Source organism: Panulirus ornatus, chromosome 61 (assembly GCF_036320965.1).
Source record: "Panulirus ornatus isolate Po-2019 chromosome 61, ASM3632096v1, whole genome shotgun sequence".
NCBI lineage: Eukaryota > Metazoa > Arthropoda > Malacostraca > Decapoda > Palinuridae > Panulirus > Panulirus ornatus.
Genome location: NC_092284.1, coordinates 7,257,810 through 7,270,014, shown reverse-complemented (window position 1 = coordinate 7,270,014; position 12,205 = coordinate 7,257,810). Strand labels below are relative to the sequence as shown.

The 12,205-nt window shown below is 40.0% G+C and overlaps 1 protein-coding gene across 5 annotated transcripts in view; it reads left to right on the top strand.

The window, feature by feature from the left end:
* Positions 1-11,710, top strand: part of Zdhhc8 (zinc finger DHHC-type containing 8) — a 73,731-nt gene extending 62,021 nt beyond the window's left edge. For 3 of the 5 annotated variants that reach the window (XM_071696960.1, XM_071696958.1, XM_071696959.1), the window contains one exon: positions 6,719-11,710. In XM_071696960.1, coding sequence (XP_071553061.1) covers positions 6,719-7,033 — 315 coding nt within the window. In that variant the 3' untranslated portion in view covers positions 7,034-11,710. The remainder of the gene's footprint in view (positions 1-6,718) is intronic. The other 2 variants (XR_011717147.1, XR_011717148.1) reach the window with 1 other exon arrangement.
* Positions 11,711-12,205: the final 495 nt, after the last annotated feature.

Genomic DNA, 12,205 nt, shown 5'->3' with positions numbered 1-12,205 from the left:
TCTTTGTCAACTTCTCACTCATTTTCTCAGTGTCCAAACCATTTTTTTTTTTTTTTTTTTTTTTTTTACTATCCTTGACAAATGACAGAGTACATGACACTTCAGTTCTTTGTGTTTAGGCCTGAATTCTGAGGTTCTATATATCAGAAGTGCTAGCATGGACTTCTGGTTGATCTGTGGTTGTGGTGTTGTACTCCGTAATCAGTAACTCCTTGCTCAGTACTGTCACTCACAACCTTCATTTTTTATTCACTTTCCTTAATCTCCTGGTGCACAGGATTGGTGTACCACTCCTACCAGACCACAGCTCAGCCATTTCTTTCTATTTGTGTTGTCTGGGGAGACTTTTACACTCATGGGGCCCCATTTCTTGTACATTCTCTGTTATCAAAGGGTATCAGAGATGATCCTGGTTTGTGGGGTAGACAGGGCCTTGATGGCAAAACTTGGTTAGAATACTTTGCCCTACAGTCTCTTATTAAGACTGCTTGACTTCACTGGCTGCTTCATCATTGGTGTCACCGTACTGAGGTGCCTTCACCCCATCATCCAAGAAAGAGCCAAAGAGAGCGAGTCTAACCAACTCTTCAGCCAAGTACCAGAGGTACCAAACGAGTATTGCTTGATATAGCATAGCACAGTTTGTTTGTCCCTCAAGCTCTTGAGCACCGTGTTACAACCGTTAGAACAACTGTATGATCTTTTAACTCAAGGGTCAGGGTTTTACCATCCTTCTCACGGAGTCAGGGATCAGGCAGAGGTATTTTGCAGGGAAGTTAATTTGAAGTAAGGAGTTGAATACTTGATGAACGGGCTTTGGATATGCCAAAGTGATAGACAACTGTAGACTGACAGTGTGTGATTTGAAAGTATGTGCAGGAGGAAGATCAGACATAGGACCAAAAATTAGTGAGTTTATTGGCTATATTTCATGTGGCATACTTTAATACAAAATAGGTATAGGATCTTCATACATTTTGTGTAAAACATAGACATGGTAGATGTATTGAATAGAATAGAAAGATGGTAAAACATAAACATTTGGGACATATTGAATTGGATATGTAGATAGCTTGTTGGACATATTTTTTAGAAAATGAAATTTGCTGTATGCAGTTGATGCCGTATGTCTGTGGCTCATGTCCCTGTATATGTAGACCTCATCATGGGGCAGTGTTACTGGATTCCACCAGCATGAGGCTGCAACATGGGTGAAAGTTCAGCTTGAGTGGGGCTTCATCATTAGGAGTACAGTCTTGTTAAAGAACTAATCACTATAAAAGAAGTCCGTATTTCCCTCCAACTGGAAGACATGCAGTCCTGGGCTTTGCTAGCTTTTGGAAAATGGTCCTAGGGTTAGTTAGTTAATTACCATGAAGTAAGTCAATCACCAATATACCTTGTTGTTTTGCCTATATTACAGAGGAGACTCATTATATCATGTTTGTTGATATTAGTAGTGATGAATTGTTCCAAAAATTTGCATTAACTGTTGACCCCTTTGTTATACTTATACAGTTGATTTTTTGGCCTCTCCCAACTTGCACAGGATATGCTAGAGTTGTCAGTCTTGTGTACACAAGTTACATGAACTTTTATTTATGTGGATAGATATAGAAAACTGTCAAGATCATTTTTGTTGAGAATTAAAAGCTGAGCAGTTTTAATCTAGGAATATTACATGATTTACTGAATTGGCCAATCCTAAGTGAGGGTAACAGGTGCTGTATGTGGTGTTGGGTGTTGTAGACTTGGCAGGCCCCTAGGAAGGGCACATAATTGCCCACTATAATTACTAGCAGGGTAATGAGGCCTCCAGGCAGCTTCAGTGACCCATCTTTTGTTAGGTTTACCATCTGTGACCAGCCAACAGAGCCTACTATGTGTGCAAGATTTAAATTTAGGCAGGAAATTTTTTGTCTGTTGATGTTTGTAGGGTTGAACTGCAGTTCATCTGAAATGACACTTCTTCAGGGAGGAAAAAAAAATCTGTACAGAATGTATATGTATTGTGTATTGTGCAAGAAAGTACCCAAAAACTAATATTCTATTCTCCATATTGGTATGGGAGGCTGTTGGTGGACATGGGAGAACCCTTGGAGGCAGTGTGGATGCTCCTTCTCTATTTAATTATAATATTATTATGTTTTTTCTGGGTGTGATTTTATTCTGCTTTTACATAGCACATTGCACACATTATTGCTTTTTTCCAGGTATGATTTCACGGAACCATGGCATGTGAAATGTCTGGGTTAAACCATGGAAAGGTCTGTGGGGCCTGGATGTGGAAAGAGAGCCATGGTTTTGGTGCATTACACATGACAGCTAGAGACTGAGTGTGAATGGATGTGACCTTTTTGTCTTTTCCTGGCACTACCTCGCTGGGGAGGGGGGATGCTGTTTCCTGTGTGGTGGGATGGCGATTGGAATAGAAGAAGGCAGCAGGTATGAATGTGTACATGTGTACATGTCTGTGTATGTATATGTATGCATATGTGCTTGTATGGGCATTTATGTGTGTATATAAGGGGTTGGGCCATTCTTTGTCTGTTTCCTTGTGCTACCTCGCTGATGCGGGAAACAGCGATTAAGTATGATATTTATAATGATATATGGTTGAGAGAGCAGAAGAGGGTGTTTTAAAATGGTTTGGGCACATGGAGAGAATGAGTGAGGAAAGATTGATCAAGAGGATATATGTGTCTGGAGGAAGTAAAGTGTTTTAGATATCTGGGAGTGGATCTGGCAGCGGATGGAACCATGGAAGCGGAAGTGGATCATAGGGTGGGGGAGGGGGCGAAAATCCTGGGAGCCTTGAAGAATGTGTGGAAGTCGAGAACATTATCTCGGAAAGCAAAAATGGGTATGTTTGAAGGAATAGTGGTTCCAACAATGTTGTATGGTTGCGAGGCGTGGGCTATGGATAGAGTTGTGCGCAGGAGGATGGATGTGCTGGAAATGAGATGTTTGAGGACAATGTGTGGTGTGAGGTGGTTTGATTGAGTGAGTAACGTAAGGGTAAGAGAGATGTGTGGAAATAAAAAGAGCGTGGTTGAGAGAGCAGAAGAGGGTGTTTTGAAGTGGTTTGGGCACATGGAGAGGATGAGTGAGGAAAGATTGACCAAGAGGATATATGTGTCGGAGGTGGAGGGAACGAGGAGAAGAGGGAGACCAAATTGGAGGTGGAAAGATGGAGTGAAAAAGATTTTGTGTGATCGGGGCCTGAACATGCAGGAGGGTGAAAGGAGGGCAAGGAATAGAGTGAATTGGAGCGATGTGGTATACCGGGGTTGACGTGCTGTCAGTGGATTGAAGCAAGGCATGTGAAGCGTCTGGGGTAAACCATGGAAAGCTGTGTAGGTATGTATATTTGCGTGTGTGGACGTATGTATATACATGTGTATGGGGGGGGGGTTGGGCCATTTCTTTCGTCTGTTTCCTTGCGCTACCTCGCAAACGCGGGAGACAGCGACAAAGTATAATGATAATAAAAAAATATATATATATATATATATATATATATCATCTACTTATTTATTACATGTTGTATGTGTTTTTGATATAAATTTTTGCGTATATTTTATACATATGCTGTTCCGGTTGTGATCAGGTGAAAGGTTGATGGTTGATGGGGGTCTGGGGAGGCCCATGTGGGGATAGATGTTGGGAAGGGGGCAGCATTGCGGGCTGTGAGTGTCGAAGAAGGAAGGCTGTGCAAGGAGCAAGGGTCGTGCAGAGGGGAGGGTCATGCATTCCCAGGAAGTCTGGTAACAGGTGAGGTAATACAAACACCTATATTGGTGTGATTAGCCTCATTCTTTTTTTCCTCATACTCTTTATCTCCTTCATCCAAGATGGCTATGAGTAGGGCATGTTACTGCACCATGCTGCTACTTTTGCTATAAGTAAAAGTGAATTTTATTTATTATCTACTTATTTTTTATGCAGACAGAATTTTATTTACTTGAATGAATGCAAGAATAATACTGATTCCTTCAGATATACGATATCTAATACAGTAGACTGGTTTGTTTTACATTAGATATGGTTTCAGTATTGGGCATGTAATTGTGGAATTTCAAAAAGGTAATGCATGTGTGCTCTGATAATCTGTGGGTGACTGAGATTCATGATATTTTTTCCAGCAGTGGTGGTAGGTTGCTAGTAACATCAATGGATAAGTAGTGGAAATAGACATCATCTGGGAATTCGTATGAGGGTAGGAACTGTAGATCTTCATATGAGATACAGCACAGCCCTAATTGATTCCTATTGTCTGTGGTGCAGAGCAGTGCAGGGATTAAGAGTCACACAGGTTGTTGAACATGTTAAAAATTCCATGCAGTTATAGTAATATATTCCAGCTTATCTCCTCCAGATCTCTCTCTTTTCCTTCTTCTTTTTTAGAGTCAGACTCATGTTGTCTGTTGCACCGAAAAAACAGCTCCCTATCCACAGCCAGGCATCACAGACCTTCCCACTGTTTACCCCAGATGCTTCACATGCTCTGGTTCACTCCATTGGCATCACTTTGCCCTAGTATACCACATCATTCCAGTTTGCTCTCTTCTGTGCAAGCCTATTACCCTCCTTCATTTTTAGGCCCTGAACGCTCAAAATCATCATCACTCCATCTTTCCATCTCCATTTTGGTCTCCCTCTTCTTGTTCACTCCTTTTTATACCCATATGCCCTCATTGTCAACCTTTTCTTCCTTATTCTTTCCTTATAAGTAATAAATGAAATGAATATGAAGTTGCTGTTTAATATATATCTTAATTTTTAATTACTGTATGGTTTGCATTTGAAGATACTTTACAGGACTTTGATATAGTATAGGTATAGGATTATTTTTTTTTAGGATTGAAAAATGATGCCCAATTCTCTTGGGCATGATAATTTTTATTTTTCTGTGGTATGTTTCCAGTATGGCACGTGTGGAGGACTTATGACAAAAATGCTAAGTGCACCATTTGTGGTGGAATCCTTGGGATGGTGAACTGTTTTCTGATTTTTTTTTTTAGTATGTTTATGATGCCATGTGGACTCTGGTATTAGTGTATTATAGGTGAAATCGAGAGTGTGGATGTGAGCAAAAGAGACCAATGTTTCTTTTCCTGGCATTACCTCGCTAAGGCAAGAAACATTAAGCACATATGTTTTATGGTTACCTCAGACAAAATTGCATCATTGATAATGCTGTGTCATTATAACTCTTGTATGTGCAAATTTTTTCATCTAACAGTGAAAATAGGTATTTTACTTGATGCATATTACTGCTTAAATTTTAAATAATAGTATAACTGAAAACAAATATGTTTACTGTAAAAGGTGCAAAAGTCTCATAAGTTTATCAGATTGACTGCTGTGCAAACTCTCTTTGCATGTGTGTCTAAGTTGAACTTGTTCATCCTTTTGTTTTAAAAGATTCAAATGGCTGATGAGTGACAGTGGATATTATTGTCTTAAATACCTTGGTTTATGTCAGTTTTACTGGCATAATTTTCTTTGTGTGCCTTTAAGATTCATTCCCAAATAATAAGTTGTACACTTAATGTACAATGCAATAATATGGCGATCCCAATTGTCTATGAGACTGATGAATCAGGATGTAGACCTGACTCTTAAACAGATTCCTCATTTCCACTTGAAGTGCTTTGTAAGCTTTCTGCTTCATATGTGCATCTTAAGTTAGAAAGCATAACGATCTCACAGATGGAAGCCTGAGTACTATAAGGACTTTGCTTGAGTAATATAAGAACTTTGTGGCCCATCTAGGATAATTCTCAAGTCCTACAGAAGACATGGAGCAGTGGTAAACTTGCAGATGGATTTCTAATTGATTAATTTGAAAAAAGAAAGATAATCAAGAGGAACAGATTATAGAAATATAGATAATCATGACTGAACTGTACTTGTTTCAAAAGCTAATTCTGACCCAATAATTGATCATGATTGAATTGTACTTGTTTGAAAAGATAATTCTGATCCAACCTGTGAAACATTTTAATATGATGTAGTGTATGATTCAGTAAGAGATCTAGATTTTGCAAGTATATATTTTTCAATCTACTGTAGGATCTTGTTTGGGGATCTTCTTGAATTTCTGATGTGTGATGCCTTGATTTATTGCATCAGCTGCAAGTTTTAATTGGTATTTGATTAAAAGTAATGTAATTCTTTCCTAAATTCATAATGAAAGTTTTTACAATGGTCTCCAAAGGTTCCCTCCTCAGTTGTAGTTATTAGGAAAGAGTGATTTGCCACTGTCATTCTGTAAACCTTTTAACTTGCTTCTTAATATATGCTTGGTTTCAAAAGAAATTAAAAGTTCCAAATTAGCCTTGCATCCTTTACATATTTGATCTAGGCTTTTTGTTTCAAATTTCTCACATATGAATTCAGTACAGCAGCTATTTATGAATATGCCATTTTAAAAACAGTTTACAGTCTCAGGGTTATTTCAACAATTACTGAAGCTGTTTTTTAAAAAGCATCATGTATGCATCATTGCTTTTTTTTTGTTATATCCTGTAACCTTAATGCTGTGATAATGAAGATTTTTTCCATGTTCTTTTTTTTTTTGTAATATCCTTTAGCCTTGTTGCCTCTCTTTTGAAGGTTTCTTTCACGTTGCTTTCATTATCTATATGTATAATGCTGTAGTCCGAAGTAGCTTTGGCTTAGTCGTAATTGAGTATTATCTCCCTGACTGTAGCTGGTGGAGGGGGGAGGGGCCGGAGCTTCATCATCAGTTGCTGTGGGTGCAGGCGGGGCAGGAGAGTGTGTTGAGGATGGCAACCAGCCCCCACCGGGTATGAGCCAGAGTCAGGACTGTGAACCAACACCTCCTTTACCACGTCACCCTTCCAAGACAAACTTCTTCCAGCCCGATGCACCACCGCCACACCATCACCCTGCATATCACCACCATCACCACCATCACCCATATGCTGACTCTCCACGCAAAGCTAATGCAAATCAGCAGGTTACGAGACCACCTCGTTCGCCACACACTTCAAGGCCACGGTAAGTGATTGTGCATGATTAGCGTAATCCAGTTTGCAGAATCTGAAGGAAATTATTTCTTTTGCCTTTTCTTCAACAGCTTTTGGAACTAGGCTCATGGTGTCATTTTGTCATGTTTTGATTTATCAGATGTAACTGCATTAATTCATTATGACAGTTTACCCCCTTTTTTTATACTGGGGCGATGATTTTTTTGTCTCTAGATTAAAGGCATTAAGAATTGCTTTTCCTAAGCTTTCTTCAAGTATCCCTTTCCATATGCTGTGATGTTGCTGCTCTCCCTCTATTCTGTGGATATTGTTTTGTCCACTGCTCCTGTAAGCTTTCTGCATGCATCCCAGCTGCCAAGGATTTAACACATGGTATGTTCGTAGGGGTCAAGTTGCTGCTTCCCACAGTTTCTGTGTAGAAATCATCATTACAAGGATTGGCAGTTATGATAATCTGCATTTTTTAAACAGATAAGCTGTAAATTTTTGTCCATAATCTTTTCAGTTGTAAGAGTCGGGTCTACAGATGTAAGAGGGGTTCGTGTGTAAGTGCCGGGTCTAGACACAGGAGGGGCTAGAATTGATTTGTGCCATGTTCTGTTTTGCATACTTTTTCATTTTCCTTTAATCTGAGATGACTAAGATTAGGGCATGTTTTAGCCAGTAATATGTCAGCTATAAAAGAAATAAAAAGCTTTCATAAGTGATAAAGATCCTGAAGAAACGTTCCTTAAGTAGGGGTTTCTAAACAAATCTCTCACTTGCCCCTCATCTGTATAGTTTTCCAACAGAGCTGTTGAAGCCACATGAATGGCATTAGCAGGCTAGGCAAGCACACAGTAAAAGATGTTGGTCATGCTTAATGCATGCAAAAAATATAACTAATGTTCCCTGAAGACTTGTTTAACATACTACTACATATTCATGACATCACAGCAGCGTTCATCCACCACAGTCTTTTGTCCCATCAGTCTCTTATCATTGAGTTGGTGAGAATAGACTTTGCTTCAGGCTGGAAATCTTTCCCTCTCTTTTTATTGTTTTCCAAAAGGAGGAGCAGAGGAGAGAGCCAAATGAGGATTTTTTCCTCCAAGGCTCTGTTATTTAGTGATGCCACAATGAAAAGATTTGATTGAAGGAATTTTGTTATTTATGACATTTTCTGTCAGGCAGGCTAATATCAGCATTAGATAAGCCATATTGATGTATGGAGTAAAAATTTTGTACTTTTTTTTTTTTAACACTGACTAGCCTAAAAAGAAGCATGTTTTATTGATCCTCTATTATAGATGTTGTAGTGGATACATACCATTCAGCACTTTTTTTTTTTTTTAATCATTGACCTACATTTTTACCTTTTGTTTTTGTGTACCTCTTTACATACTGATCGTTGACATTGGCCTGTTAGAAATCATGGTTTATCAGACATATATTTCAACATTTTATTGTATGTGTAACAGAAAGACTTGTATCTGGCATTTGTGGACCTTGAGAAAGCATGTGTATAAGAGTACAGAAATGCTTTGTGGATGATGTTATGAATCATATGATGTTGGAGGAAAGCTATTAGAAGCAATGATGAGTTTTTATGTAGTAAGGTGAGTGTAGAAGTAGGAAGAGAGGAGGGTAAGTGCTTCCAGGTAAAGGTGAGTTTGTGTTGAAGGTATTCGATATCACCATGGTTACCTAATCTGTATGTGGATGGGCTGGGGAGGGAGGTGAAAGCAAGGATTTAGGGGAGAGTGGCAGGTATTCATTCTGTTCAAGGGGTAGGGTAAGAGGTTGTTGTTCTAATGACAGACTCGAGGGAGAAACTGCTGAAGCTGGTGTCTAAGCTTGGGAAAGTGTATGAAGGGAAAAAGTTTGCATTCAGTGTACACTAAAGCAAGATTATTAATTTTTGCAGAGGAGGGAGACAAATTAACTAGGTCTGTGAGTTTGAATAGAGAGAATGTAGAGGAAGTGGGGTGCTTTAGATACTTGGAAGTGGACTAGACAATGAGTGAAATTCATCCTTGGATTGGGGTTAAGATCCTGGGTGAATTGATGATTTTACGGAATGAGATCACTGTTTGTGAGGACAAAGATGGGTATGTTTGATGGTGTAATAGTACTGATGTGTTTTATAGATTTCAGGCATGGAACCTTGATAAAAAAAAGTATGGAAGAGGTGGGTATGTTGGAAATGAAGCATTTACAGACAATGTGTGGTGTGAGGAGGTATGGGTAAGAGAGAGATGTGGTGGTATGAGGAGGCTAAGAGGGTATACTGAAGTGGTTTGGAAATATGGAGAGGATGATTGAAAGGGTATACATGTTGAAGGTGAATGAAAAAGAAAAATGGGGAAAGTGAGGAGGTAAAAGGATACAGTGAAAGAAGCTTTGGAAAATAGGGCCCTGAAGATATGGCACTGTGTGAGGTGTGCATGTGATAAAGTGAAGTGGAGTGATATGATATACAGGGGGCAGTGTGCTGACACTGGACTGAGCCAGGGCATATGGAGTGGTTGAGAGAAACCATGGAAGGGTCTGAGGGCTGGATCATAGAAATTGGGTTATGGTTAAGGTGCATTATGATTTAGAGGTAGAAAGTGAATGCAAGTGAATGAGGCTGTACTTTTTCTGGTCCTGGCATGAACTTATTGTAAGGAGCTGTGGTTTCGGTGCATTACACATGACAGCTAGAGATTGAGTGTGGACTGAATGTGGCCATTTCTGTCTGTTTTCCTGGTACTACCTCACTGAAGCAGGGAGTTGAGATGCTATTTCCTGTGTGGCGGGGTAGCAGCAGGGATGGATGAAGACAAGCATGTTTGAATATTTACATGTGTATATATGCATATGTCTGTATATGTATATGTTATGTATATATATGTATGTGTATGGGCATTTATTTATATATATGTGTATATGAGTGGATGGGCCATTCTTCGCCTGTTTCCTGGTACTGCCTCGCAGTGTGGGAAATGGCGATAAAGTATAAAGAATATAAAAATGAATATTATTATTATTATTATTTTGCTTTGTCACTGTCTCCCGCGTTAGCAAGGTAGCACAAGGAAACAGACGAAAGAATGGCCCAACCCACCCACATACACATGTATATACATACACGTCCACACACGCAAATATACATACCTATGTATCTCAACGTATACATATATATACACACACAGACATACATATATACACATGTACATAATTCATACTGTCTGCCTTTGTTCATTTCCATTGCCACCTCGCCACGCATGAAATAACAACCCTCACCCCCCTCATGTGTGCGAGGTAGTGCTAGGAAAAGACAAGAAAGGCCACATTCGTTCACACTCAGTCTCTAGCTGTCATGTAATAATCCACCGAAACCACAGCTCCCTTTCCACATCCGGGCCCCACAGAACTTTCCATGGTTTACCCCAGATGCTTCACATGCCCTGGTTCAATCCATTGACAGCACGTCGACCCCGGTATACCACATCGTTCCAATTCACTCTATTCCTTGCACGTCTTTCACCTTCCTGCTTGTTCAGGCCCTGATCACTCAAAATCTTTTTCACTCCATCTTTCCACCTCCAATTTGGTCTCCCACTTCTCCTCATTCCTTCCACCTCTGACACATATATCCTCTTGGTCAATCTTTCCTCACTCATTCTCTCCATGTGACCAAACCATTTCAAAACACCCTCTTCTGCTCTCTCAACCGCACTCTTTTTATTACCACACATCTCTCTTACCCTTACATTACTTACTCGATCAAACCACCTCACACCACATATTGTCCTCAAACATCCACCTCCACACAACTCTATCCATAGCCTACACCTCCCAACCATATAACATTGTTGGAACCACTATTCCTTCAAACATACCCATTTTTGCTTTCCAAGATAATGTTCTCAACTTCCACACATTCTTCAACGCTTCCAGAACTTTCGCCCCCTCCCCCACCCTATGATTCACTTCTGCTTCCATGGTTCCATCCACTGCCAGATCCACTCCCAGACATCTAAAACACTTTACTTCCTCCAGTTTTTCTCCATTCAAACTTACCTCTCAATTGACTTGACCGTCAACCCCACTGTACCTAATAACCCTGCTCTTATTCACATTTACTCTCAGCTTTCTTCTTTCACACACTTTACCAAACTCAGTCACCAGCTTCTGCAGTTTCTCACATGAATCAGCCACCAGCGCTGTATCATCAGCGAACAACAAGTGACTCACTGTAAAGATGTTCCAAGACAGTTGAGAGGTTGCCTTTGATAAGGCTGTATCATCATTAGCACATGAAAAAGTACAGGGTCTTTGTGAACCTTTACGCTTTACCTGCCTTATCCTGCTCCCTTGTCGAGCACAGCTTTAAAGCTACAGGAACCCCATAAAAAGGGTCTTAGGGCTACATAGAATAATGATAATATTAATGATGATAATGATGAAAATAATATGGTAATACTTGTATGTAAAGGCATATTATTCTTCATCTGTTTCCTGGTGCTACCTTGCTGGGACGCAGGAAACGATGACCAAGTATACAGATATATATCATTATTATTATTTTGTACTCCAGGACTCCTTTTTATGGTGCTCCTTTGGCTTGTAAACTGTATTCCATGCAGGAGCAGGTTAAGATGGGCTTCTTTGGGGTGACAAGGTCCTCAGCAGTGCTACCCTCTTCCTTTGATGAAGATATAACCTTATCAGGAGTGACTTTCCTTTGCAGTGTGTCATGACTTGGAGGTGGAGTCTGTCATTGCCTGCATGTGGGGGTGGGTTGGAAAGCCTTCCCCTCCAATATTACTTTCCACAAGTAGGAACAGAGGAACGAGCCAAATGAGTGTTTTTTGTCTAAGGCTCAGTCGTCTGCTCTGGACACTACCTCATTCACACAGGAAATAGCGAACATGTGTGAAAAATAACGTGTGTAAGTATTGTCGGATACTGCTTGCTTGAGGCTACACTGTGAAGAACGTGTCATCTTTGGCTTGGCTGTATCATCATGCTTTAATGAAAGAGAGCATAGTCTCGTTAACGATTTCGTGCTTTAAAGGAGTCCATTGTGTCCTTGCTACTGAGTGTAATGCCGCCTTGGAGCTGCAGGTGCCCTTCGATAGGGGTCCTGGAGCTACAATATATATATAAGTTATTCATATAGTGTTTGAAATGGGTCTTTTTCTCTCTCGAAAAATGGC